This window comes from Brassica rapa, chromosome A04, assembly GCF_000309985.2.
Source record: "Brassica rapa cultivar Chiifu-401-42 chromosome A04, CAAS_Brap_v3.01, whole genome shotgun sequence".
Classification (NCBI taxonomy): Eukaryota; Viridiplantae; Streptophyta; class Magnoliopsida; order Brassicales; family Brassicaceae; genus Brassica; species Brassica rapa.
In genome coordinates this window covers 18,846,557-18,872,755 of record NC_024798.2, presented here as the reverse complement: position 1 = coordinate 18,872,755, position 26,199 = coordinate 18,846,557, and the positions used below count along the sequence as shown (strand labels likewise).

The 26,199-nt window shown below is 32.1% G+C and overlaps 4 protein-coding genes across 6 annotated transcripts; 3 read left to right on the top strand and 1 right to left on the bottom strand.

Moving 5' to 3' along the window:
- The first annotated feature begins 216 nt into the window (after window positions 1-216).
- LOC103865603 (arginine biosynthesis bifunctional protein ArgJ, chloroplastic) lies at window positions 217-3,176 on the top strand. 2 transcript variants are annotated; one of them, XM_033289838.1, is made up of 15 exons: window positions 217-235; window positions 441-624; window positions 711-830; window positions 910-1,107; window positions 1,191-1,235; window positions 1,392-1,442; window positions 1,508-1,576; window positions 1,652-1,710; window positions 1,807-1,957; window positions 2,033-2,119; window positions 2,186-2,308; window positions 2,381-2,443; window positions 2,518-2,595; window positions 2,677-2,822; window positions 2,890-3,114. In XM_033289838.1, the coding sequence occupies exons 2-15, from the start codon at window positions 559-561 to the stop codon at window positions 3,041-3,043; spliced, it is 1,410 nt and encodes a 469-aa protein (XP_033145729.1). In that variant the 5' UTR covers window positions 217-235; window positions 441-558; the 3' UTR covers window positions 3,044-3,114. The 2 variants fall into 2 exon arrangements, with proteins under 2 accessions (XP_033145729.1, XP_009141667.1); XM_009143419.3 differs by lacking the exon at window positions 217-235 and having other exon boundaries at window positions 422-624; window positions 2,890-3,176.
- LOC103865604 lies at window positions 3,091-4,660 on the bottom strand. The gene is made up of 3 exons (XM_009143421.3): window positions 4,213-4,660; window positions 3,862-4,119; window positions 3,091-3,655 (listed from the first exon to the last, which is right to left on the bottom strand). The coding sequence occupies exons 2-3, from the start codon at window positions 4,102-4,104 to the stop codon at window positions 3,329-3,331; spliced, it is 570 nt and encodes a 189-aa protein (XP_009141669.1). The 5' UTR covers window positions 4,105-4,119; window positions 4,213-4,660; the 3' UTR covers window positions 3,091-3,328.
- Window positions 4,661-6,903: 2,243 nt separating this feature from the next.
- On the top strand, window positions 6,904-8,903 carry LOC103865602 (uncharacterized isomerase BH0283). Its single transcript, XM_009143418.2, has 6 exons — window positions 6,904-7,044; window positions 7,130-7,324; window positions 7,703-8,011; window positions 8,130-8,291; window positions 8,392-8,475; window positions 8,576-8,903. Exons 1-6 carry the CDS (start codon window positions 7,006-7,008, stop codon window positions 8,681-8,683), a joined length of 897 nt encoding a protein of 298 aa, XP_009141666.1. The 5' UTR covers window positions 6,904-7,005; the 3' UTR covers window positions 8,684-8,903.
- Window positions 8,904-12,110: 3,207 nt separating this feature from the next.
- On the top strand, window positions 12,111-18,094 carry LOC103865601 (WAT1-related protein At2g37460). 2 transcript variants are annotated; one of them, XM_009143416.3, is made up of 6 exons: window positions 12,111-15,287; window positions 16,383-16,445; window positions 16,560-16,911; window positions 16,989-17,150; window positions 17,231-17,382; window positions 17,472-18,094. In XM_009143416.3, the coding sequence occupies exons 1-6, from the start codon at window positions 15,088-15,090 to the stop codon at window positions 17,665-17,667; spliced, it is 1,125 nt and encodes a 374-aa protein (XP_009141664.1). In that variant the 5' UTR covers window positions 12,111-15,087; the 3' UTR covers window positions 17,668-18,094. The 2 variants fall into 2 exon arrangements, with proteins under 2 accessions (XP_009141664.1, XP_009141665.1); XM_009143417.3 differs by having other exon boundaries at window positions 12,131-15,963.
- Window positions 18,095-26,199: the final 8,105 nt, after the last annotated feature.

Below are 26,199 nucleotides of genomic sequence, written 5' to 3'. Positions count from 1 at the left end.
GAAGCTAGGGTGATCACAGACCAGAGTTGAGGATTCTTCGGGTTTGCTGACATAAGCAACAGTAGAAGATCAAGAGAGAGTTGAGGAATTGAATGAATGCAAAGTTCTTGGACGGTTGTGGACCTGTGGTGATCTTTGTGGATACCTGCAAGACCTAGAGAACCACAACGGCTTCTGCAGCAGGAGCCTCAGGCTTCCTCTGGACCTGGCTTCACAACCAACAAAACCATCGAGTGTGATGTGTAAAAAGGACAAAAAGCCAAACACTATTATTTTTCTACTGTATGAAGTGAAAGCCTCTCGTATTTTGAGCAAAAGAAAAGGACCAGACCATAGCTTATGTTTCCGAGACGGTGATAACATAAGCCAACAACAAACCATTTCCTTTTTACTACTAGCAGTTACAACCGCAGTTATAAAAAACGGGATGAGGCAAAACGGCGTTTAGTCTGGTCTCTAGGGCTTAAGGTTTAATTTTCAGACAAAAGAAAAGATACAATTCAAATAAAAATCATCGAGCTTCTTCCTCATTGGCGATTGTTCTCAAGAAAGAAGAAGATGATGAATTCGTGTTACCATACCCACTTCTCCTCCCTCAAGCTTCCCCATTTCTTCACCCCAAAGGTCATCCCTTTACTCTCTGCGTGTGATTGGTCGCCTATTCAACAAGGAAAGTTTAACACTTTCGAGTTTCTTTTCCCATTTCTCAGAGCTTTGTAGCGTCTCCACGGAGAGAACTAAGAGTATTCTCTGTAACAACCACCACGGAAGACGCGTCTGGTAACATATCAGCGGCTCCAATCTCTCTACCTGAAGGCTCGTGGAAACAGGTAGAGAGAGAGACCTTCTTCTTGAGTCTCTACTCTCTTAAAAGTTTGAAAGGTTGAATCTTTTGCTCTTGTTATTTAGGTAGCTGGTGGAGTCACAGCTGCTAAAGGGTTTAAAGCTGCTGGCATGTACGCTGGGTTACGAGCTTCAGGGAAGAAGCCTGATCTCGCTCTCGTCACCTGTGATGTCGACGCTGTAGCTGCAGGGGTGTTTACAATGAATGTGGTTGCTGCTGCTCCTGTAGTTTACTGCAAGAAGGTTCTTGAGACTTCCAAAACGGTAAATCATCTAGACTTGGACCAAATCATTTTGTGCGTAATGCTTATGAGCTTTTGATTCAGTAAGTTTTTGGAATCTTTCAGGCGCGTGCAGTGTTGGTTAATGCTGGTCAAGCCAATGCTGCTACGGTAAGATAGCTTTCCATTAGTAGAAACTCTAGCTATGTTGTTAAGGAGTTAATTAAATTCACATGATTGTAAAGTAGTCTGAACTTATATATGTAGCTATGCATAACTCATTGTTGTTACATATATTAAGGATTGAGATCATTCTTTTGTTTGCAGGGTGATGCTGGTTATCAAGATATGTTAGATTGTGTTGGTTCTCTTGCCACGGTATGTCTTTGTGTCTCTTCATCCCGTGTCTCCTTCAAACCTCATATCTTTCAACATTGTTGCAGCTACTTAAAGTGAATCCAGAGGAAGTGCTTATTGAGTCAACTGGTGTTATTGGCCACAGGATTAAAAAGGTACAAACACAAGTGTTCTAGTAACTTCGCATCACTTTTGTTTCTCACCGTTACTATCTCAATACCGTTTTGCAGAAAGAGCTTCTCGAAGCACTTCCATCGCTAGTCAACTCGATGTCAGACTCTGTTGAACAGTAATCTTCTTGTCTCTTTCAGCTCTTACTTAGGTCACACACAGTCTTCACATTCTATATCATTCGCTAGAAAACCAAATCGAATTTGATATACAGGGCAGATTCTGCTGCTATAGCAATCACAACAACTGATCTTGTAAGCAAGAGTGTGGCAGTTGAATCACAGGTTGGAGGAACCACAATTCGAGTTGGGGGTATGGCAAAAGGCTCAGGGATGATCCATCCAAACATGGCAACTATGCTAGGTGTATGTTCTCTAGCCATTGACCACAATCCCACAATGTCGTTAAGACATTCATACATTGATGTTTGTCTTTCACAGGTCATCACAACGGATGCTCTTGTTGAAAGTGATATCTGGAGAAAGATGGTAAAGGTTGCAGTAAACCGAAGTTTCAACCAGATCACTGTAAGTTTAACACATTTCAATCATTCATTTCCAGGCTCTGGTTAATGACAAAGTATGGTCTTATAGGTAGATGGGGACACAAGTACTAACGACACGGTCATTGCTTTGGCGAGCGGGCTATCTGGATCACCTTTTATATCTTCTTTGAACTGTAAGGAAGCTACACAGCTTCAGGCATGCCTTGATGCGGTATGTATGTTCTTGCTGTTTTTCTAACATTGGATCTTAAGCTGGACTTAACATTGAGTTATAAAATTTAAGGTGATGCAAGGACTTGCCAAATCAATAGCTTGGGATGGTGAAGGCGCAACATGTCTCATTGAGGTTAGTGAACAAAACGTTTTCTTCCAACTCTCTGATTGAATACAGGTCTTAAAGTATAAACACAAACTCACCAGGTAACAGTGAAAGGAGCAGAGACTGAAGCTGAAGCAGCGAAGATTGCACGCTCGGTGGCTTCCTCTTCACTTGTCAAAGTATGAGATTAGAATTAGACATTACATGAATGATAAGGTTTCTAACTAATAGTAAACGTCGGCTATTGATGGTTGTGATAGGCAGCTGTGTATGGGAGAGATCCGAACTGGGGACGCATAGCTGCAGCTGCTGGCTACGCCGGGGTTCCTTTCCAGATGGATAAGCTTAGGATCTCACTCGGCGAGTTCTCACTCATGGAGAGTGGTCAACCTCTTCCTTTTGACAGGTTTATTATCTTACCTCTCAATGACAAAGTTAAATCATGTTCTTACACAATTGTTATGTATGCACAGGGATGGAGCTAGTGACTACCTCAAGAAAGCTGGCGAGGTTCATGGAACTGTTACAATTGATTTATCAGTGGGTGAAGGTGCAGCCACCGGAAAGGCGTGGGGGTGTGATCTTAGCTATGACTATGTCAAGATCAATGCTGAGTATACCTCCTGAAACCTAGAGTCACAGTTTCATGTAGTATTGTTGAGTTATGATCTCAATTTATAAACTCATTTTGCTTCAAATAAGACAATGAATGTCAGTTCAATAACACGGTTCAACAAATTTCAATAAAACCTTCACAATAGTGTTTTGGTTTAAACCATTACTCATAAGAAAATATGTTTTCAAAAACAATACGAAACACACACAGTGATTTGATTATATATTTGACAAAGAGAGAGAGCCAGGCTCATAGATGTGATGAAGATCTGCTTGGTTATTAGAAGGCAATGCGATTCAAGAAGATGCTGCAACTATAGGCATCTGAGTAACCCAATCAAACTTCTCGCAACTGTGTTGTTTGCGAGAGGCTTGCTTCTTGTTCTTGCCACCACGAGAGGAAGAGCTGCTGTCTTTGTTCTTCTGTCCTTTCTTTCCGGTCTTCCTGTGGCTGCTATCTTTGCTCTTGGATTTCTGCTGCTGCGGCTTCTTGTGTCTTGTGTGCGAGGCTATGGAAGGAGGAGGATCATACACGTCATCCGCCCATGTAACACTCGTCTTCCTCAGTAACAAGCCATGCTTCTCCCGGCTGCCTTTTATGGCAGGGATCAGAATAACCGGTGTCTGTTGACAATTAAACAAACAGGTGAGAAAGAGAGGCAATCAGGGAATACACAGACTCTTGTAGACAATCTTCAATTAAGAGATGATAAACAACTTGTAACTTAGGCACCAGAACAGTATAAAACAAGCTTATAGAGATACTAATAATCTTGCACACAAACATGAAAAGATGTTTAGTTAATGAGCTAACATAGGCTGTGACTTACAGTAGTAGTAAGGTTCTCATCATTCTCTTCATCATCTGAAGACTTGAGAGGTAAAGACTCCAAAGCTGATTCATCATCCCCAGTTTGGTTTATATAACCAGTTTCATCTCCATCAGACTCCTGAGATTCATCAGATCCAGCATGCGAAGAAAGCTTCGAGCCATCAGAGCACCGCGTGGGACTCGAAGCCGAGATCTCAAAGCCAGCACCTTTAAAATCCAACTTACCACAAACAGAGCTCATATCCAACTATAGTAACTGCACACGAACCAAGTCCAAAAAGTTATTACCATGAGTAAATCATCTTCACATCGCAAAACAATAGATTCACAGAGACAACAAAGTTCATACCTTTATGGACCAACGCCAAAGAAAGTGAGAAACTTTTTTCTTGGTGAAGGCTAAAACGGAGCTTAGAATCGAAAAACGTTAACTAAGATTACCACGCCAACGATTGGAAGACAAACCAGAATGATAAGGAGCCAACGAAGGAGTCAAAAGGAGGAGAAGCTTAGAGGGCACCGAAGGCATTATTATCTTATGCTCTTCGAAACCCTATAACCCAGCGAAAAAAGCCCTAATTCTCTAATTTCGATTCAATTAAACGCAGAGATCTCAGAAACTTTGATTCAGAAAGAAAGAGAGAGAGAGAGAGAGAGAGGGACAATTCTCCGAACAGAAACGAGCTGCGAAACCCTAAGATCGGATCATGGAAACCAGAAAGAAAAAAAGAATCAAAGGACGTGAGGAGGAAGATGAAGCTAATTTGAGAAGACGACGACGAAGAAGAAGAAGAAATGATGATGATTGATGTGGCGGCGTACGTTAGATGAAATCAGGACCGTACACGTGTCCCCTGGTTAAGACTTTTCTTTATGGGCCTTGATATTTTTAATCTTGGGTTTTGGAAGCCCGTTATGCTCTAATGGGCCAATAATAAATAATTTGCTATCAGGCCGATCCCATTTCCAGCTATATGTAAACTGGTGTCAGATTCAAATCCCAACCATCAGGCATAGGTGTCTTCTCCTGATTAATATTTTTTTTTAGCTCGATCTTTTTTTTTTTTCCGACGAAATAATTTTTTTTTAAAATTAATAAATATTTATTCAACCCGAACAATCGAGAATTCAGATCCGGTTACAAACTTGCTTTGAACAAAATTTCCAAAGTCAAACTATTACAAAACTAGCTTCGCCCACCCACTAAACCCGGTACATTCCGCTAGTCTGTTTTTCGAACTTCTTTGGAATCGGTTGTCGTTCTCAACCTTTGATGAGGACCACGGGAAGGTGATGTTCTCTTTGTTACCTCGGATGCCGAGACTTCCCTTATCATCTTCAGAATAGCTAATTTCCGATGATTTTCACAAGCTTATAACCGTCACTATCAATGAAACGCTAGACGACCAATTAGGGAGGATTCCAGATACTTACCACACAGTCTTGCAATCACCTCCAAAACCGGGTTCTTACTCGATGCCACACAGCGCTTGAAATCGACTCCCAAACTGAGCAAAGCACCCGTTATCGCCGCCACCGAACCTTACAAGAAAACGGGTTGAGTTGTCCCCGCCACTCCCTGCCTAGCATGTCTCCACACCTGCACAATACATCAAGCTACACCACCACACCACCGTACACCCGCTTGATCTTTGCTGCAAGTAATATTCCAGAGTATATTCTTCTTTGAATATCACAAAATATTTATAACACGTTTATAAACTGACGACATTATTGTATATACAACCAACAACAATTCAGTGGGGTTTAGTATCCATAAATGATGTGATCTTCTTTGACAACTAATAGATTGATATCATTTCATTATTATTACTTATCACCAGAATTATTTAAGATCTTGTCTGATTTGCTAACGTGTTTGCATGTGTTTGTTTTCCACGTGTATCTCGCGACATGAGAATTCTAACTATTCCTAATTCCAAACAGTGCCGTGCTTAGGTGCCGAGGGGCCTAAGACGAACGAAGAAAATGGGACCTTTTTCTATATATATATTTTCAAATATTGTAATATAATTTTGAAATGAGAAAAAAAAAATCAAAATCAAAATAAAAATGTCTGTATTCTTTTTATTAAACTCTTTCACTTTAGCCTCAGTTCAAAAAAAAATATCTTTCACTAGACTTTTTTTTTTTTTTTTTGACAGCAAAATATTGTTGCTCTAGACTTTCTTTCTTTCACTAGACTTTCATAATTTAGTTTTTAAATAATTTTTTTAGGTTCCTAACAAAATTATAATTGATTTTTTTTTTTATCTTTTTATGTTTTCAAACATAATTTTGATGCCGGTGAGAGAAAAGAAAAATGACACAATTGTAGAAAGTATATTTAAATCCTTAATTTTCAAATTGAGTAGAGAATATATTTAAAATTAACTGACATTTGTATTTTTTTTTATTCATTTATATATTTAAATTTCTTATTTGGAGATACATATTTTTGATTTGGAAACTTGACGAGATAAAAAAGATTTTGTTTTCCTAAAATCTTAGTTCGAAAACAAATAAAACTAAAATTAACTTAGGGTGTCAAATTTGGGATGAGGACAAATATAATTTAATGTTGTATATCTATAATCAGTATGATACACAATATTAAATATTTCATGAAAATGGAGTTCCATAATTCGTATTATCTCTTGGAGGCCTCAGACAATGACTTTTTTAAATGTACATTAAGCACGCCTCTAATTCCAAACTAGTTTTTTTAACTGAATTTGCATTCGTATTCTCACTCTTTGTTCAAAATGAATTATCACTGGAAAGAGTTTTCTTCATTTTTTATGTTTTTCCTGAAAATGATGTATCATTGGAGAGCTACATATGGAAAATGTCTAATTTTAAAAAAAGATTTTAATGATTTTTGTAACTTGTTAAAGATGTCGATTGGTATTTTGGCAAAAATAAAATAAAAATATTTTCAAGTGGGTAGAGGTTGAGTTCAAGTTGTAAATGAATACTCTAGTATGGGTCTTAAACGAGTAAGATTTTACGGCTGGTTCTCTCAAGATTTCCTTTTATATTTTAATCAACAGATAATGGTTCCACGGCTGCGCTTTTTTACGTAGTATAAATAAGTCAACACTCAGAGATGTAGAATACCAAAAGAGCAAAAATAAAAGATATGGCCATCATCATGAATAAGCCTGTGAACTACTTTATGGTAATTATATCTTGCTGTTTTTAATAATGTAGTTTATTACCGTCTCTTTTAGCCGATCAATATTGATGAAATGTTACAAGAACAGGTTGATGCATTCACCGAGTCGGCTTTCAAAGGGAACGCAGCAGCAGTGTGCATTCTTGAAGAGGATCATGAGAGAGACGACTCATGGCTTCAGTCTCTAGCCGCAGAGTTTAATGTTTCTGAAACTTGTTTTGTGACTCCTATTTCTGGTCACGATGGTCGTTTCCGTCTCCGGTGGTTTACCCCTTCACTCGAGGTATGGCAACTTTGACTTCATTTCTTTTGTGATTGATATAATTTTACTTCATTTCAAACCATTTCTAGACTTTATTCAATAATTTTTTTAACAATATATCTAAAAAGAAATGGTATAATTTTTAAAATTAATAGTTTCAAGCTGTATATGCTTTACTTTAAAAAAAATGGCAGGCGATAAATTTAGAAATTATAATTAAAATACAAGTTTAGGTCCTAATTTATACATTTATTCAAAATAATAATGTTAAAAAATAATGTTTTGATTCGACTGCTCCAATTGCACGTGCTAAAAGACGGTTTGTCCTAATCGTTGGATTAATTTGTAATTATGATAATTATACTAGGGGTTAATTAAAACTCGTTCACTAATTTGTAGATGGATCTTTGTGGTCATGGAACTTTGGCATCTGCTTATAGCCTCTTCTCAAACGGTTTGGTTGATTCAGACAAAGTCGAGTTTGTAACACAATCGGGTATACTTACAACCAAGCGGGTTCCAGATACATCAGTGAAAGGAGGATCTTTCTTGGTCGAAATGAACTTCCCTGTGATTCCAACTTGTGAGTTATACAACTCAAGTGACATCAAGTCCATGTTTTCCAAAGCCTTGAACGGAGCTACCATTGTTGATGTCCGAGGAACCACGAAGTCCACAACTGATAAATTTGTCTCCGAAAAAATCGTTGTATGCTTTATTAAGAAAAAACATTTTCCATATAATTTTGAGAAATACCTTCAAAATAGCACTAAAATAGTGTATTCATGTCCAAAACTAATGATTATCTTTATCCATCTGGTTACAGATTGAGCTTTCATCTTGGGAAGCTGTCACTGAACTAAAGCCAAACATGGATGAAATTTCAAAATGTCCAGGAAAATTGATCATTGTTACAGCTGCTGCTCCTGAAGGATCTGTATATGATTTCTGCAGTCGGTTCTTTTCCCCCAGATTAGGAGTGGATGAGGTTAAAAATCCTCATCATCTTACTTCTAAGGCTCAAACAAAACACCAAAAGTTAGTTTATAACTTTAACATTTTTTTGTTTGGCTCTATGTTTTTTTCAGGACCCTGTATGTGGAAGTGCACATTGTCCATTAGCACATTACTGGAGCCTCAAGATGAACAAGTGTGATTTCTTCGCTTATTCGGTGATTCATTTCTCTCTCACTCTCTCAAACTTATTATTAATGTTTTGAAAGGTAAGAAGGAACAAAGAGTTTAACGCAATCAAATAAATTTTGTTCTCAGGCTTCACGTAGGAGTGGATCACTGAAGGTTCGTTACGATAAGGAGAATCAGAGAGTTTTTCTCACTGGAAAAGCTGTGACTGTCATGAAAGGCTCTATTCTAGCGTAATCTTGATTTCAGAAGTCAAGATTCGGACATATACGGAAGCACAAGTTTATCAAGTTGTCTCAATAAATGATGAAATCATATCTATGATCATCTTCTTTATCCATAACAAACAAATAGGTTCACATGAAATGTATTCATATGTTTTCTGTGTTCATGTTGGACTAGTGAACTTGCATGTAATGCTCATTAATCAATAATCAAAATAAGTTTGTGTTTCATTCATAGTTTCTACATACTCGTGAAGCACGTGGATATTAAATATGGGCGTAGCTGAAAGTCAGATATGGTAGGACTAACAACAATTGTTTGCATTAATAGAGAACTAACCTGCGCCGTGTATATAATATCACAACGGTCCAGATCGATCTAGCTTCCCTCCCCCCGTTCTCTCATTTCAGTGATTTCTTTTTCTTTTTCCAAATGACTTGCAGATAATGTATCAGTGATCTCCTTTGCTTTAGTCTTTACTTCCATAGTCTTGTCATGTTGTCAGTGACGTGCCTAGAGTATGAGGGGCCTGAGGCAAAAATATTTCATTTAGAATTTTCATTTTTGAAAAAATGTTCTAAAAACATTTTACAATGATTTTTTTAATATTTTAACATTTTTATTAACTCATACTATAAATGTCAAAATAACTGAATTTATTAATTCCTATTTATTTAGATTATTAAAAATAACTAATTATAAATAAAAAATTCAAAATTTAATTTTTAATATATTCCAAATGATAAAATCTATTATTTAAAAACATGAGTAATAAAAAATAGCAATATTAATTTAATAACTAAATTTTAAATAAGTCGACAGATAGGAAAATTGACATTTTATTTGGGATTTTAAAGTTTTTATTGAAAGTTATATAAATTTAGTAAGAATAAATTATACTTTTGGTGGGAAAGTTATATATAACTTAAATATTACATAGAGAATAAGTTTCAACATTAAAAAATGTTGATGTTCATAACAATAAATGAAAATAGAGATGGATGGATAGATTATTAAAAGAAATCGTAGTTTTTGTTAACACTTAAGATATATGCATGCAAAATATTCTATATTCACCAAAGGGAATCGTAATTTTGGATACTGTTTAAGATGAGGTAACCAAACCACTAAGCTATACCATACATTGACATAATTGAGCCCTAAAAATTATCTATTTACTCAGGGCCTAAGGCCGGTGCATTTTCCAATAGGCACAAGGCACGGCTTTGCATGTTGAACATTTAGGCTCAGTGGGGGTATACAGCAACCAACTTGAAGTGGACGTTAAGTTTTACACTCAATCCCAACTCATTTACCTAAATGCATTATGCATGGCTTTCTACAACAATTTAGTGTGGCCTATGATAAATTATCAGTCAGAATTTTCTGTCCTGCTCTTACAGCCACAAACAATCAAGATCAATATAATTAAGCTGGCCAATATGCTGGAACGCTACGCAAAAATCAGCGTCTTGCTGTTCTTAAAAGTACTGAAAGTAAACTGCGCAAAGCAAAATAGAAAAAAAAGTTTAGGGTTCAGTTTCTTATCTATGACAATATTGCTTCTGCATTTCTTTTAGTTTAGTCCTTATCTTACTCTTATTGAATGTGTTGACGCATATTTCCAATTCCTTTTTTTTTATTCTGTTTTGTCAAAATGTAATTCAAATATAACAAAACATCATGGTCACCATCACCATCATGGCATCATCCAAATCTGCATATCTGGCGGTGTACACTCGATACGAATTACTTTTGAACTATCAAACAAAAACGTGCCGTTGGAGTATTCGGTCATTATTTGAAGTAGTTAAATGAGAGCCGGGTCCATTTTGTACTTTCCTTTTCTTTTGAATTTATTGATTTCTAATCAATTGAAAAAGGGAAAAGGAGCCAAATGGGAGGGCCGGGTCAAGTTTTGTAGCCAAATGGGAGAGCCCGGGTCAGCTATTGTAGTCATATGGGAGGGACCAGGTCAATTATTGTAGCTCAAGTGCCATTTGCTTACACACTGTACATTGTCTACTAAATTTTAATTTATAAATTAGTAAATAAAAATAAAAATGGAGAAGCTGTTATTATCAATATATAATAATATTAAAAACCAGAGCTGGTCCGAAGGACAAGCCACACAAACCATCATTTAGAACATATAGTACAAGAAGGGATAATACATTTATTAAAACAAGTTATATAAACAATACTAATGTTTAATGATTATTATTATAATTATTATCAAATAAATACAAATTATGTTTACATATAAACTTGGGAAGATTGGGAAAATAGGCCATATTGATAATAGATTTGTCTATATATACTTTTATATCAATTTCTCAATATTAGACACAATCACCCTTATATTAATGAAAATAATTATCAGATATTATATATAACTCAGAAAAATATAAAAAAATCTGTAAACTCATGTTAATTTTTAACATGTTTAACTATTAAAAAACAACTTCTTAAATTTTTTTGTATTTGCTAATCTAGGTTTTCTAGAATATATATTATAACCACTTTTACAAGGATATAATGTATTTTCTATCTTTCCTCTACATTTTAGATATGTTATTATACATATTGTGATGTTTGCTCTATGATATATCTAAATATAGAATACACTAAGGCTCTCTTTCTTTGTTATTCATAACTTACAACACATATTGTAAGCTTTTTACTGTATTTTAGAAAAACATAGGAAACATTAATTTATGTTCTATCTTTTACTCTACCATCAAAATGTTGGTGATAATATTAACAAATACTACTGTACAATTAACGTTATAAAATTATTTTTAATAATTATTAATGGAGTTAAATTAGTTTAAAATTTTTGTGTGATATTTTATATTGTATATTCTTACATATATGATATTAGGAAAAAATGTAAAAATACATTGTTAAAAGTTTAGTTAAGGCATTTAAAAGTGTTGGACTGTCACTGGTAAAAATTTACACGAAGTATTTTAAAAACTGAAAAGCAAATTCTTAATAATAGGAAACAATATTATCGATAAAAATATATTTGGGAAATTTTTTTTTTAGAGCAAAAAAATAATAACTATGTCTTTTTAGACTAATATCTATTTTGTATCATTTTTGTCTATAACACCTTTTGATATTTTTGAAAATAAATTTAATAAAATAGTTTTACAAACCAAAAAAAACTGGAAAAATAGTAATTTTTGATAAAATACCAATATGAACTTAGTGGTATTTTTTCAGTTCTAAAAATGTTTAAATCATAAATTTCAGATTATGTTCTAAAAAAAGTAGAAATGACATTCTACGAAATAGAAAAAAATCCATTTTTTTCATTGAATCTACAATGTTTAGAATACGTGATCTACGTAAATAAGAGTATTCTAAAAATATTTAGAATACACATTCCGCGCTTAACCTACCGATCTAAAATCTTTAGAAATTAAAATCTACACATTAATATAAATTTACAACATGTAGAAACCGACTTCTACAGATTTACTGTAAATCTAAAACATGTAAAAATCAAAATCTACATATTACTATAATTCTAAAAATCTGTAGAAATCGATTTCTACAGATTAGATGTATTCTACGGATAAGAAATCAGTTCTTAAAAATATGGAATCAAAATATTTGTGAATATTCACTTTCATATTTTGAAAAAAATGACTTTTTTTATAAAAAAAAACAAAAAAAAAACAAAAAAAAACAAAAAATTACAACTTTAAGGGCTTTATTGCCATTTTAAAATAATTAGCGTAATGAGACATAAAATATATGAGATTAGTCTAAAGAGATATAATTATCATTTTTTTGCTCTAAAAAAACAATTTTCCCAATATATTTTGAAGATCCAAGGTCAAGCACTGCACCATCAGAGAAAGTAGTAAATTACAGTGTGCTGATGACGATTTTCAAAAACACTTTTATGACACAAAGTCGTCATCAGCACACTGTAATTTACTACTTTCAAACAATATACATCTTTATCCTGTTTAATCAAAATGTAATATAATACTAAACACGAAGTTTCATAAAATCTGATTGAGCTCTTCTCATAATCTTTGACGAATCTCGTGCTATGACTGAATACTATTATTTATTAAAAGGATTATGAGTGATTACTGGTGTTAATAGATAAGGCATATAAGTAAGAAGGTTATCACTGATGAAGAACGCACCTAAGAAATAAAGCAATATGGGGGCGGCGATAAGACTGATGATGTCTAAGTCGTGTTAGACCAATATTATAACAAGTCACCAACTACTTCTACGTCATTTGGATCGGTTCTCCACATCGCACACCCCACGCCGTACATAAAATTAATTACTTTCAAGTGAGCAATATTTTGGTCTCTCATGTATTTTCCAGCACATAGATATCTAAGACAAACTTTGTTTACTGTCTGTGTATTTATGAAGATCATGACTCATGAGTTTGATTACCTATTCAAAATGTTCTGATTTCTTTGGAAGAAAGTAGGTGTGTAAGTCTCATAACTTTCTGGATGGGTTATTAACAAACACAAATTATAAAACTGTACGTGAGTTGGTTAGTATAAATAGTAATTTTGATTTGGTTTTGGAAACATATTTGAATTCAATTTTTAATCAAGCATTCAGATTTCAGCATTGATTTTAAATGCACATACATATGTACTGAGTGTTACCTTTATCCCTATTGATCCAAAAAATAAGTAACTATCAACACAAACTCTAACCAGTCAGGCAGTCATTACTTTCGATGATAACAATTTTAATCATAAATGAATTTTAAAATCAAATAACATTTGGAACAAGAATATATAACATGGTTTAGAGTTTACGGAAACGTATGGATTTCGATCCAAAATATTTTAGTTAAAAAACACAAATAATAAATTTGTATAATATACACAATAAAATTGAACCTTTTGCAAGTGCATGAATTTCACACAAATTGTATCTGTCCTGACGCGAGTGTGAAAGACACTATTGTTGACAATTGTCTTTTTGTCACTCGAAATGTGAAAGACATTATTCTTGACTAGTTCAGAAATTAGGAAGTCTTCTGCTGGACTTGATTGTTGACAATTATCTTTTCTTTTTATTTTTGGATGTTCTTAACATCAAATGTTGCCATATATCTGAGTGCCTAACAGAAAAAAAAAACATCATTACTAGAAATATTATGCTTAAGACCATTTTTACGACAACAATGCAATTTAGGCGAAATTACATGAATTGGTAATTGAAAAGACTACTAGCATAGAAACAACTCTTTTACTTTCATAACTTACTCTAGGTTTGTTATATGTGAAGAAAATGAATCAAATGAGAGATAATGATAAAACATAGCGTGCGTTCGACCTTGGAATAAATATGTGTGTCCACGGCACTAGAACTATTGTGTTTAATTTGTTCGGTATGTAAAGATCATGTACAAATTTACAGATTTCTGTTTTTTTGGTACTTCTAGACTTCTACTTGATACGGTAATGACATTGCATTTTAGGATCTGGCAACTTGCATGTTACACTAACATATATAGTCTCTCTCTCTGTTCTGTTAAAATAAATATTTTAGAAAAAATGTTTTATAAACTAGATTTTTTAATATATTTTCTATAGATCAAATTGTATTATTTAAAAAATTAATTGAGTTTATTGAGTTATTATTGATTCAAAGTTATTAAAAATTGTAAAAATAAATGTACGTTTATGATAGTGATTTAATGTATTTTTTCTTAATGTAAGAAAACACTATAAAAATTATCTTTAGAAACCAATGTAGTATGTTATAACCATTCTGAAGAAAAAAGAGATAATTTGTTTGAGTAAGCGAAAGTTATTTTGAAGATTTTGATTTTATTAAAAAAAATATGATGTACATGTTTGTGAGGCAAAAATAACAATAAATAACATACATGAAAAAATATTAATTTATTGGAGATTATGTATAGACAAGAAGTCATATACAAATTGTTTCAGTATATAAGTTGGCAATAAATACTATTTTCATCAGTTACGTGTTTGAAAAGAAAATTTCCATCGCAAATATTGTAATGCATTATACATTTTAAAAATACTAAAACAACATAATTTTAGTTTTATTTTATTTAGGGTTTCGTACCAGAACCCGATATCCTGTTTAAATGTATAATGCCCTTTCGGGAGAATTAATGAAACTTTTCAAATTAATAAAAAAAGAACCCGATATCTTCTTCACCTTCGGTATCTTTATACCCTTATATAAGAGAGATGATAACCACCACAATCATAACCACTCATTCAAAAATATAACTATTGCTCCTACTTGAAAAAGAGCTTAAAAAAAAACTATTGCTCCTACTTTTATCTCCCCATATCTTCCTCTTGCTATAAATATATAATCAGGCCAAAATAGACTTTTTGTTAAAAAAGATTGTTGATTTTTAAATTATCAGGATGGAGGAAGTGAAGAAGATTAGTTGTATGAAGAAGGCAATGCCATTTATTTTAGTGATATTGTTACAAGTAGGGCTAGCAGGAATGGACATTCTCACAAAGGCTGTCCTAAACGAAGGCATGAGCAATTACGTTCTCGTGGTTTACCGTCATGGCGTTGCTGCCATCGTTATGGCCCCGTTCGCTTTCTATTTCGACAAGTACTTTTCTATATCCCTTTCTTTCTCAAAACACAATTCAATGTTTGGTTTAGTTTGAAGATGCAATTGTTCATTCATATTTGCGTTTTTAATATGTAAACGCAAAGTAATCGTCGTGTACACCAACCTTGGCTTTAGTTCGGTTCAAATTGGTAACCGAGTCTGCATTACTATATCTTTTCTTCCACAAAACGATTTATTAAGTACATAAAAAGATCATAATATATATGATATTGAGTTTCTTTAATTGGGTGGTGTTTAGATGTTTACTGTGTTGAAAAAAAAGAAAGTATCAAAAAGATAGAATGAGGGGTTGACCGTAAAAATATGACAAAAGGGGTCTCTCGTTAAAGTCCAAAACATTTGTCAGGGAATGATAAAATGAATTTCTGTGGTTCTGTCAATGTCATGCATTGTACTTTAGTCAAAAGCTGTTCTATACGGTATATGTTTTTACCCAATTTGGTTTTTCTAAATATTTAATATTTAATTAGGTGATTCGTAAATAACATTTTCTTTACTTTGTTGACATGGTTCTCATACGAGCGCACAAGTCCGTAATAAGGACAACAAATAGTTAAAGTCCAGTATGGTGATGCACTTAGACCATCTCCCATGGTCCATCATTTTGAGAGAAATATTAAGAAAATGAAAGAAACAACATTTTTTTTCAATGGTACAACATTTTGATGTTAGACCTAGTTATTTTTAATTTCCTCTTTAAACTTTCCTATAGCTTTGTTTTGTATTTTTAAAAAATCAATATTTTTATTTTTACACTTGAACAAAATTATTAATATTTTCATAATACCATTATAAGATTACATTTTATACTCTTTTAGAAACAAAATTTATGTATATCACAAATATTATTTAAAATAAAATTATTTTTGGGTAAAATTTGTAAGTTTTTAAAATGATAAGCATTATTAAAATTAAAATAAATATTAATAATAGAGTATAATTTTTTGAGAGAAAAAAATGAAAGAAATCATTGAAATAAATCACACTCATTTTGAGTTTAAATCATTTTGAGAAAGAAAATGATGTTAATCATTGAAGATATCCTAATGGTTAATTTGGTAAATATAACAGGGCGGCCAGACCTAAGATGACACCGATGATATTTTTCAAGATAACACTCCTTGGCTTATTCGAGTAAAATACATTTTTAACTCATTTTTCCTTTCTTATATTCCTTTCTCTCTATCATTTTCCTTTTCAATTCTGATTTTTTTTTGTATTTTTTTTTGTATTTTGTGAATGTAATAGACCCGTAATAGACCAGAACCTATTTTGTCTTGGGATGAAATACACGACAGCTACATTTGCAACCGCCTTGTACAACACCTTACCCGCAGTTACTTTCGTCCTGGCCTTAATAGTAAGGCTTGAAAAAGTGAAGCTTCGGAGTATCAGGAGTGCTAGCAAAGTAATTGGAACCATGACTTCAGTGGGAGGAACCATGATTATGACACTTGTCAAAGGTCCAGCTCTCGACCTCTTTTGGACCAAAGGACCCTCAGCACAGAACACAACCGGGACCGATATTCACAGTTCCATCAAAGGCGCAATTTTGGTCACAATTGGTTGTTTCAGCTATGCATGTTTCTTTATTCTCTATGTAAGGCGATTTATTTATATGCATAATTTAGAAAATGCACTTGTAGATCGATTTTGATTATGAAAAATGATTTTCAGGCGATCACGTTGAAGACTTATCCGACCGAGCTCTCACTCACAGCATGGATATGCCTAATGGGGACATTAGAGGGAGCAGCTGTGGCATTAGTCATGGAGAGAGGAAATCCAGGTGCATGGGCCATTGGTTGGGATAACAAACTTCTTACCGTCACATATAGTGTAAGATTCACACATATACACTAGTAGGCTATATCTCATAGTAATTTAAACTAACTGGCTGGAACGTAAAATGCATGCAGGGGATAGTGTGCTCAGCGCTTGGTTACTACATTGGAGGACTGGTGATGAAAACTAGAGGTCCTGTCTTTGTAACAGCTTTTAGTCCTCTTTGTATGATTGTAGTAGCGTTTATGTCGAGCATCATCTTTGCTGAGCAGATGTATCTTGGAAGGTAAGTAAAAATACGCCAAATTTAGCCATGAGTTAAATAAATAATCAAGATTGAAATGAGTGTAATGAAACAATCTTGTTTTTCGATAGGGCTCTTGGTGCGGCAGTTATATGTGCAGGACTATACCTTGTGATATGGGGTAAAGGAAATGATTACAAAGATGCTTCCACAAACCCAACACAAACAAAACTAGAAATAATCGGTAACGAGAAAGACAATGTTGGTCATGAAATCATCAATATGAGGAAGGAAGGAGAACAAAGAATAGTTGTAGAAACAGTCTAGCTCAACATTATTAACCCAAATGTATTATATGGAACAACAGATTTTCATAAGTTGAGATTCTTTTGAAAATTAATAGTTTTAATTTCCTTGTTTTTTGCTCAAAAAGATAAAAGATTTCCTTGTTTATTTTGTTACAAAAAAAATCCTTGTTTATTTACTTTTTTCAAAGATATCTCCTAGACATTATTTACCAAGTGATTTGTATATGTGTCATCATTATAATCACTCTAAAACAAATAATGACATGGCTAACAAACAAATGTGACATGGATCTTTCTTATTTATAACATGGCATAAAATTAATTGTGACATAATTCAATTATATAAATAAAAATCTAAGATAGTAAGTATATAGCCTTTACCGTATTTATAAAACATAAATAAATAATTGAAATATTAGATATGATTTATTATAAACTTGCAAAATGAACAAATTAATAACAAAGAATTAAAAAATATTCATTTGTTTATTGGAATTTTATATATTTTCAATATTTCAAATGAGAATTGTAAATGGTACAAATGTATTTTTATTATATTTAAATTCTATGATAAATTATTTTGTATAACGCTCATGTTTGTGATTTTATTAAATATAATATATACGTGTTATAATTCATGTTTAAGATATAAAATAATAAAATACAGATAAACATATGTAAATAGTATTTATAGTATTTTTTATTCTGAAAATAAAACTTCTATGCAAACTACTTATGTTTTATATCTACAAAGTTTATCTACTTTTACAATTTGTTTTTAAATATATACTGTTGCTTTTAAATAATTATATCATTCATTTTAAATAATATCAGATAAGTTATTTACCAATTAATTGCTTAAGTGTAAAATCACTTTAAGAAGAAAATGATGACATAAGTTATTTTAAAAATGTAATATAACTGTTAATCATTATAGTACAACAATAAAAAATGTATAAACAATTTATTTCAGAAAAACAAAATAAATTTTATTTATCTGAACTAAATGCCAGTGGAGACTAAAATTTTATAGACTAAATAAAATATCGATTACAAATGATTACTTCATATTTTTAACATTTAATAAAATTAAGTAAGTAAAAATTAATGTAAAACTATTTTTAAATTATTATGTCTGCGCATAGCATAGAAAAACACATGGTAAAATCCTCTGTTACAACGAGGCCTATGAATTTAACACTAAATACGGCCTATGCATTTTCCAAGTCAGGTCAAGGCCCATAGATATTAACAGCCCGTTTATACTACAACTTTTGTTTCGACGTGTTTCCAGCGGTTTGTACTTTGTAGGATCTATTAAACTTTTTAATGACTTTTTGATTGTTGTAGTATTATAATAATTTGAAATGAAGGTCCAACATGATAATTTTTTCATGGTCTGGTAGTTGGTAGTAGGGGTGGGCGTTCGGGTACCCGTTCGGGTTCGGATCGGGTATTTCGGATTTTCGGGTATTTCGGTATAGAGGTGTAGAACCCGTTCGAGTATTTCTATACTTCGGGTCGGGTTCGGGTATTTTTAGTTCGGTTTCTGTTATTTCGGATCGGGTTCGGATATTTAGATTTTGAAGAAAAAAAAATAAAAATTTTCATTTTTCAAATTTCTTGTATTTAAATATATAATTTTCACTTAACTATTTTTTTTATTTTTAATAGATTGAATGGTTAATGGATTTGAACATAACATTTTCAAACTAAAAAGATATTAATTTGGTTATTGTTTTTAAATTTTGGATGTAACTTTTTGTTAATTGCTGAAATAAAATGTTTGACATGCATTTTAAGTGAATATCAAATCATCTTTGTTAATTGGCAAAGGAATGGAATGATGCTCAAGAAAAGCAAATAAAACCTAAACAACGTGTAATAGCTCGACAGCCTCCTCCACCAGACTGTGATCTTGTGAGATCAGATGCTGCATGGCGTGCTACAACCCAGATGGCGGGGCTAGGATGGACTATTTCAAAGCAAACGGCAGTTACGTCGAGGTATCGGGCAGCGTTCACGGTGAATTCAGCCCTTGTAGCAGAAGGATTGGCGATGAGACAGGCGATGAAGGAGTGCAAAGAACAGGGGAGCAAGAGATTGATCTGTGAATCAGATTCCGCTCAGCTTATCAAAGCCCTCATTGGAGGAGAAGTGCCTTTGGAGCTTTACGGCATTGTGGCCGACATTCACAACTACTCTGTTCATTTTGATGTTATCTTTTTCCAATGGATTTCTAGAGATAAGAACACTGTTGCTGACTTGTTGGCAAAACAGGGACTTGTAGAGGGTGAAGTCTTAATGGCTAGCACCTAACTCTTTCTATGGCATTAATATAAGTTGTGTTTCAAAAAAAAAAATCAAATCATCTTTTATGTAATTATATGTGTATCATATAAATTTAAAGTATATGTAGTATCAATATAAATATTTTATATAAAACAAAAGATGTAAACTAGAAATATAAGGTTAATTATACATATGTTCGGTTATCTTCGGATATCCATTCGGGTTCGGATATTACCCGTTCGGGTTCGGATATCCAATCTCTCCTAATTCAATACCCGTTCGGATATTTTGCTACTTCGGTTCGGATTTCGGTTCGGGTTTTCCGGATCGGGTTCGGGTGCCACTTCGGATTTCGGGTAAAGTGCCCACCCCTAGTTGGTAGTAGGCGCGGTTGATTATTGCGATGTAAAACATACATCTAATTCCTAAAAGAGTATGAACCTAGAGCACAATAGAATCAATAGTTTGCACTAACCAATAGGCCACCACACTTTTGGCATGCTTGTAGACTTGTAGTTCTTGCAGTTTGTCTATGTTGATATATATTGATTTCCATTGAAGATTTGGTCTTAATGGATGTTTTCTTGAACACTTGCGTCTCTGGTGGTTGTTTTAGAGGAATTTGAGTTTTTGAGCCATTATGCAACAATAAGAAACATTCGCAACCAATTATATTTTTTTCTTAGTTCCATTATGATTCCTTCTTTTTCTCTATGTTAGTTTTACCATGTTTTTCTTACTTCTGTTATGATTAGTTAGCAATTCTTATCAACTAACTATGATTCCTTTTTTTTTAATATATATTTTCGTTTTACTATGAATAGACATCAGGAATTAGATCCGTAACATTGGCCAGGACGCGATCAGATAATGTCAATAAGATTCTAATGGGGGACAAGGTTGATATGGAAGAAACGAAAGAATATTTATACCTCCCCCTACATGTTTGATATTTTCCCCTGTTCTAAAAATAGGCCGCCTAGCCGTTACGCATCACTCTTTCTCTCCGATTTATACCAAATCGGTTTAAAAAATTGGATATCTGATTTTTTCCATCTACACCGTCTAAATGACTGTCTAGCCACTTTATCTATTTTTTTATTTTTTATTTTTATTTTAACTTTAATAATATTTTTATTTATTTATTTGATCTAAAATTTTATAAATATCATTTCTATTCATAATTTTAATGAAAATTACACTAATATTAAGTTTATATATTCTATTTGTGTGTTTTATACAATCTTAAACATGAAAATGTATTGATGTTAATACACTATTAAAGAATAACATGATTTATAACATAGTAAACAATATAAAAATTCCGTTCCGCATAATTTCCGATTTTCTCTTTAGGTGCTAGGTCTAACCTGACCGTTCGACTAGCGCCCAACGCGTTTCTGAACGGGAGTATTTTCCAACTTATTTTTGCAGGTGAGTTTTTCTAAGGATGTCACTGTATTTCTTATTCCTAGGCTGTGCCAAATTCTAAGGGCCCAGCTCTTGCAGATGAATATGGAATCATTATCTTGTCTTATGATGCGGTACTTGCAACCAACTTCTACAAGACTTAAATTTTACTAAAAGTAAAATAACCAAGTTGTAGTAACTTAGTGATAATCTTTTGAAGTTTAGTGTGTATCCACATCAGTTTTAGATTCGATTCCTTTTGGGAACTAAATTATCGTTACTATCCAGTATGGGCTTGGGCTTTGGCCTAAGTAGTTTACATGGTAGATCATAACATATGATCGGTTCACCCCTATATTAGTTAGAAAGTATTATAAAGTCAGATCATGCAGTGTGGTAGCCAGTCAATTCTGTAGCACTAAATGCGTTCTTTCCAGGGCTGACCAAATCAGACGATAAGATTTATCAAAAAAAATTTATACTCAAAATAATTCTTGGAGTATCAATTATATCTTCTTACTCCTTCTTAATTAAAAGTATAAACTAGGTATTTTGGCCGCACTTGCGGCCTTAATAATTTTACAAAAATTTGTAAATGGATATATTATCAATTCAAAAACTATTAGAATAAATTATTTTCATGCTTTTAAAATATGTAATAACTAATTAAATATTAATAAAATTATATACAATTTAATTGAAATATTTTTATTATGTAAAATAAACTTGAAAACATTCATATATACATAAACTATATACGTGGATTTATATTTATTTTTAAAATATTCAAAAGATTATGATGTAAATATTTTTTGGATAATATAATATAAAATCTTTTTAAATAATGATGATTATCAAATTCGTGAATTTTTTTTAATTTATGGGTAATTATATAAAAATATAATTTAATTATTTATTAAGTGTAATATAGATTTAAAACGCTCTAACTTTTAACGTGAGAGCCAAAAATCTCTTCGCAAATAATATTATAGGTATTTTTGAATTCTTTGCTAATATTTTTTCAGAAATTATCACAATGAGTGATTTTGATTGTTGTGAGAAATTTATCTTAAAAGATATATGATCATTCTATCTTATGTGATATATATATTAAAACAGAGTTGGTTTAATATTACTAACCAAATATTATATAAACATATATATTATTTTATTATTAATAAAGTAAATATAATAGGACAATTCTCATAAATAGATAATTTTTATGTTTTGGTCACAAAATAGACCACAATGAGGAAAATGACCAAAATGTTTCATTTAATAGGTAAAAGGACACTAATACCCTAGATATATAAAAAATAAAAAAAAATAAAAAAATAAAAAATAATTTTTTTTTATATAGTTTTAGATTATATGTTTTCAAATTCGAAATTTTTTATAAATATCTTTTTTTTTAAAAAAAATTTTGAAATTTTTTTTTTTGAAATTTTCTTTTTGTAATTCGAAAATACTTTTTGAAACTATTTTAAAAATTTTTAATATTTATTTTCTATTTTATAAAATTTTGAACCTCAAACTCAAATCCCTATCCGTTAACTCTAAATCCTAAGGTTTGAATTAGTTAACCGTAGGGGTATAAGTGTATATTTACCTCTTTCATGAAACATTTTGGTAATTTTGATTCTTAGAGTCTATATTTGTGATAGAAACTTTTTTAGTGCTATCCTAGGATATTTTTCAATATAATATAAATTTAACTATTATATTTTCATTATATTTTTAATTATTCTGAAGATAATGATAAGTTATCATCTAAATCACTTAAATTATTTATTAAAAATAATAATTAAACATAAAATATGAGTAAGCCTAAAATTATGAAGAGCATGACAAATTTGAAAGTTAGATTTCAAATAGTAATAATATAGATTATTAAACTAACTTCTAGAGTTAAGTTTGACTCATGATTCTTGAAATATCAACTATATATTCTTTTTTGTTAAATGGTTTAAAGTTTAGACAATTTTTTGATTTGTGGGGTGTCATCCTTGCGCATGGACCATGCTATTCTTAATGTCTTGAAAATTAATTTATTACGGTAATTAAAAAGATATGTCTCTTGATATTATTTACATGTAATATATTTGTTCTAAAACTATATTGGTCCTTCTAATCCTCGCTGATGCCTAAAAGTATAAGCATACAGTAGCGGACCCAGGATTAAATTTTACCTGGGTCAAACCATGTAAAAAAATTAATGGTGTCAACTATAGGATTTGAAACTGGGTTTAGGGGTGTCATAAAGGGACTTCAACCAACAGAGCTGTTGATATTTACATGGTAATTCATACAAAACATATATTTATCTAAATTTAAGGGGTGTCATATGCAACCCCATCCTCTCAAGTGGGTCCGCCACTGTAAGCATATATAGTTTACAGGAACCATACACATATATTTCTAAGAAACTTTTTTTGTCAAATTTATTTACCTAGATTCCTTGTGGATAGCGATAACAATCAAGATCAACCAACCTGATCTCTCTGCTGGAACGTCCCAAGCTACGCAAAAAAATAAATAAATCAGTGTGTTTTTTTTTGTAACTGAAATAAATCAGTGTGTTGCTGTTCTTAAAAATGTAACCTGCGAAGGAGAAGAAAAAAAAGGAACATTTTCTAGTCTCTAGTTTAATCCATAACTCTTACTATCAAATATGACTGATGCATATCTCCATATCTAAGTTTTTTGGAAGCATACTACAGTTTAGGATTGTCGATATATACTTCTTTCGGTATGTGATTGGAAATGAATTGCACATCTTCGGATATATGTAATGGGTTCACCCTGTACTTTTTGTCACATTGCATATATAAGTGATGCCTACTCTCTGCTTTATGGTTCCCAGATCAAGACGTACGTACTTGCAACTCCTAATCCTCTTTTTTTTTTTCCTGATTCTATATATTTTAAATCATTAGCATAATTTACTTTCAAACAGTATGCATTTCCTTTTTATTCTGTTTTATGAAAAAAGTAAATAAATTCGATGATCAATGCGAATAAACCAATAAGAATCTATATATCTTTCAAAAAGTTCGAGGAAAATACGAATGCGCCTTCTTATGATTAGTGCTACAAAATAATATATGAAGAATATCTCGTGTCATGATTAGAACTCTTCATTATTGATAAAATTACGATAATGCGTGGTGATTATAGATAGGGCAAAGAAGCACGGATATTACTTAAATCCGATGAAGAACGCACCGAAGAAATAAAGCTGCAAGTGGTGATAAGACTGATGTCTGAGTCGACTTACACCGTTTTTATATCGACAGACACACTCCAGTGTAATGTTCCCACCAGTTACCACCAACTATTTCATTTAGATCTGTTCTCCATATCTCACACATCTTCGTCTTCTCCATCTTTTTAATTAGTAAAAAAATATCATTTTTTACCGAAATATTTAAAATTACTAACTTCATCTATACTACTCCCTCATCTTTTGGATTATAATATTAAGTAACTTCAAATTTCGGAAACTAGTTTCTTTAGTGTTTTATCACTTTTATGATATATAAATAACTATCCCAAACAATTCGATTCGGAGTCGGTACACAAAGATTTAAGGTCATTTCTTCAATTTACTCTCCATTGAGAATATAGCAGAGACTTCTCCCGATATTATAAAGAGAAGTTTTGAGTAAACTCACAGTGAATCTCATGCTCTTTCTGTTTTATAAACGATGTTAAGGTTTTTGTATTCCGATTGAAAAATTACTAACTTCTATCCAATTTATCTAGTTTGCATAAGAAATTAATAACTATAGATATTCAACTAATAAAAATTATAATGAAGAATAAAAATGGTCACATGCAGAAATTTTTTTAAATATTTTGTATAAACATCACTTAATCTAAAACAAACAAAAAATTTTAAAATTAAAAAGTAACATAATGAGGAAGTTATTATCTCCATATCTGAAACAGCTACCATCAACATTTCTCTTCTTTTTTTTAAGGCTTTAATAAATATTTTTCCGTGTTTTACTGCAATAAAAAATAGAAAAAACATAAAGAAAAATAAAAGGGCCATCGACACACATAGTAGAAACGAACCACCGAGCCACCACGAAAACCGGAAGAACCAACACCAAAAGGACCTGATACGAGAGCAAACCGAGACGAAAACCACCACCATCCAAATCTACTTCTTCACTACTTAGAAAAAGGGAATTATTCATCCTTTTTCGTATGAAAATTATCCGTCCTTTCATATGAGTTCTGATTCTTATAACACCATATTTAATCACCACTGAAGCATGCCCTCCATATACAATCATGCTCAATAAATAGTCTTGATGCACTTGTGTATAAAATAATGTGGATAATGTAGATAATAAGTATATATTGAGATGAGAACTATTTTAATGTAATGTATCCATAATGTTTGGGAGTAAGAGAACGGAGGCCTGTTTTTAACGTAGTCATGCATATAGGGACTATAATGGGATCTTAACAAAAATTTGGAGATCTACGAGCAAATCCATCTCATTTCTAATGATATTCAAGAAAATAAATAATAGAACTCCCCTAAATAGATGTTCTAAATTTATTTCTTGAAAGAACACAAAAACTTATAATCGATTCGTCGTATAGTTTCTGATAAAGAGAAAGTATTTAATGAAAAGACAATACCCATATGTATTAAAATGAAGATCGCCCAAAAGCAGTAGACAATAATGCTGTGTTAAAAAAAAAGAGACAATAATGCGAAAGAAGCAAGTTAAAAGAAAAGGAGCAATCGGGAAACTTGATCAGAAGAAGACGATCATCACGTCTTTTCGTTTGTTGTATCTTTGACCATATAATCAATGGATCCCATTCT

What these genes read in the sequence shown, in the direction of transcription:
- LOC103865603 (XM_009143419.3), top strand. Translation starts at nt 559, where the DNA reads ATGATGAATTCGTGTTACCATACCCACTTCTCCTCCCTCAAGCTTCCC. An exon ending in CCCATTTCTTCACCCCAAAG is followed by an intron (nt 625 to 710) that starts GTCATCCCTTTA and finishes CCCATTTCTCAG; the next exon opens with AGCTTTGTAGCGTCTCCACG. An exon ending in GAAGTTTCAACCAGATCACT is followed by an intron (nt 2,120 to 2,185) that starts GTAAGTTTAACA and finishes ATGGTCTTATAG; the next exon opens with GTAGATGGGGACACAAGTAC.
- LOC103865604 (XM_009143421.3), bottom strand. Translation starts at nt 4,104, where the DNA reads ATGAGCTCTGTTTGTGGTAAGTTGGATTTTAAAGGTGCTGGCTTTGAG. An exon ending in ATGAGAACCTTACTACTACT is followed by an intron (nt 3,656 to 3,861) that starts GTAAGTCACAGC and finishes AATTGTCAACAG; the next exon opens with ACACCGGTTATTCTGATCCC.
- LOC103865602 (XM_009143418.2), top strand. Translation starts at nt 7,006, where the DNA reads ATGGCCATCATCATGAATAAGCCTGTGAACTACTTTATG. An exon ending in TTGTCTCCGAAAAAATCGTT is followed by an intron (nt 8,012 to 8,129) that starts GTATGCTTTATT and finishes ATCTGGTTACAG; the next exon opens with ATTGAGCTTTCATCTTGGGA. An exon ending in GTGATTTCTTCGCTTATTCG is followed by an intron (nt 8,476 to 8,575) that starts GTGATTCATTTC and finishes TTTTGTTCTCAG; the next exon opens with GCTTCACGTAGGAGTGGATC.
- LOC103865601 (XM_009143416.3), top strand. Translation starts at nt 15,088, where the DNA reads ATGGAGGAAGTGAAGAAGATTAGTTGTATGAAGAAGGCAATGCCATTT. An exon ending in TTCGCTTTCTATTTCGACAA is followed by an intron (nt 15,288 to 16,382) that starts GTACTTTTCTAT and finishes TAAATATAACAG; the next exon opens with GGCGGCCAGACCTAAGATGA. An exon ending in CATGTTTCTTTATTCTCTAT is followed by an intron (nt 16,912 to 16,988) that starts GTAAGGCGATTT and finishes AATGATTTTCAG; the next exon opens with GCGATCACGTTGAAGACTTA.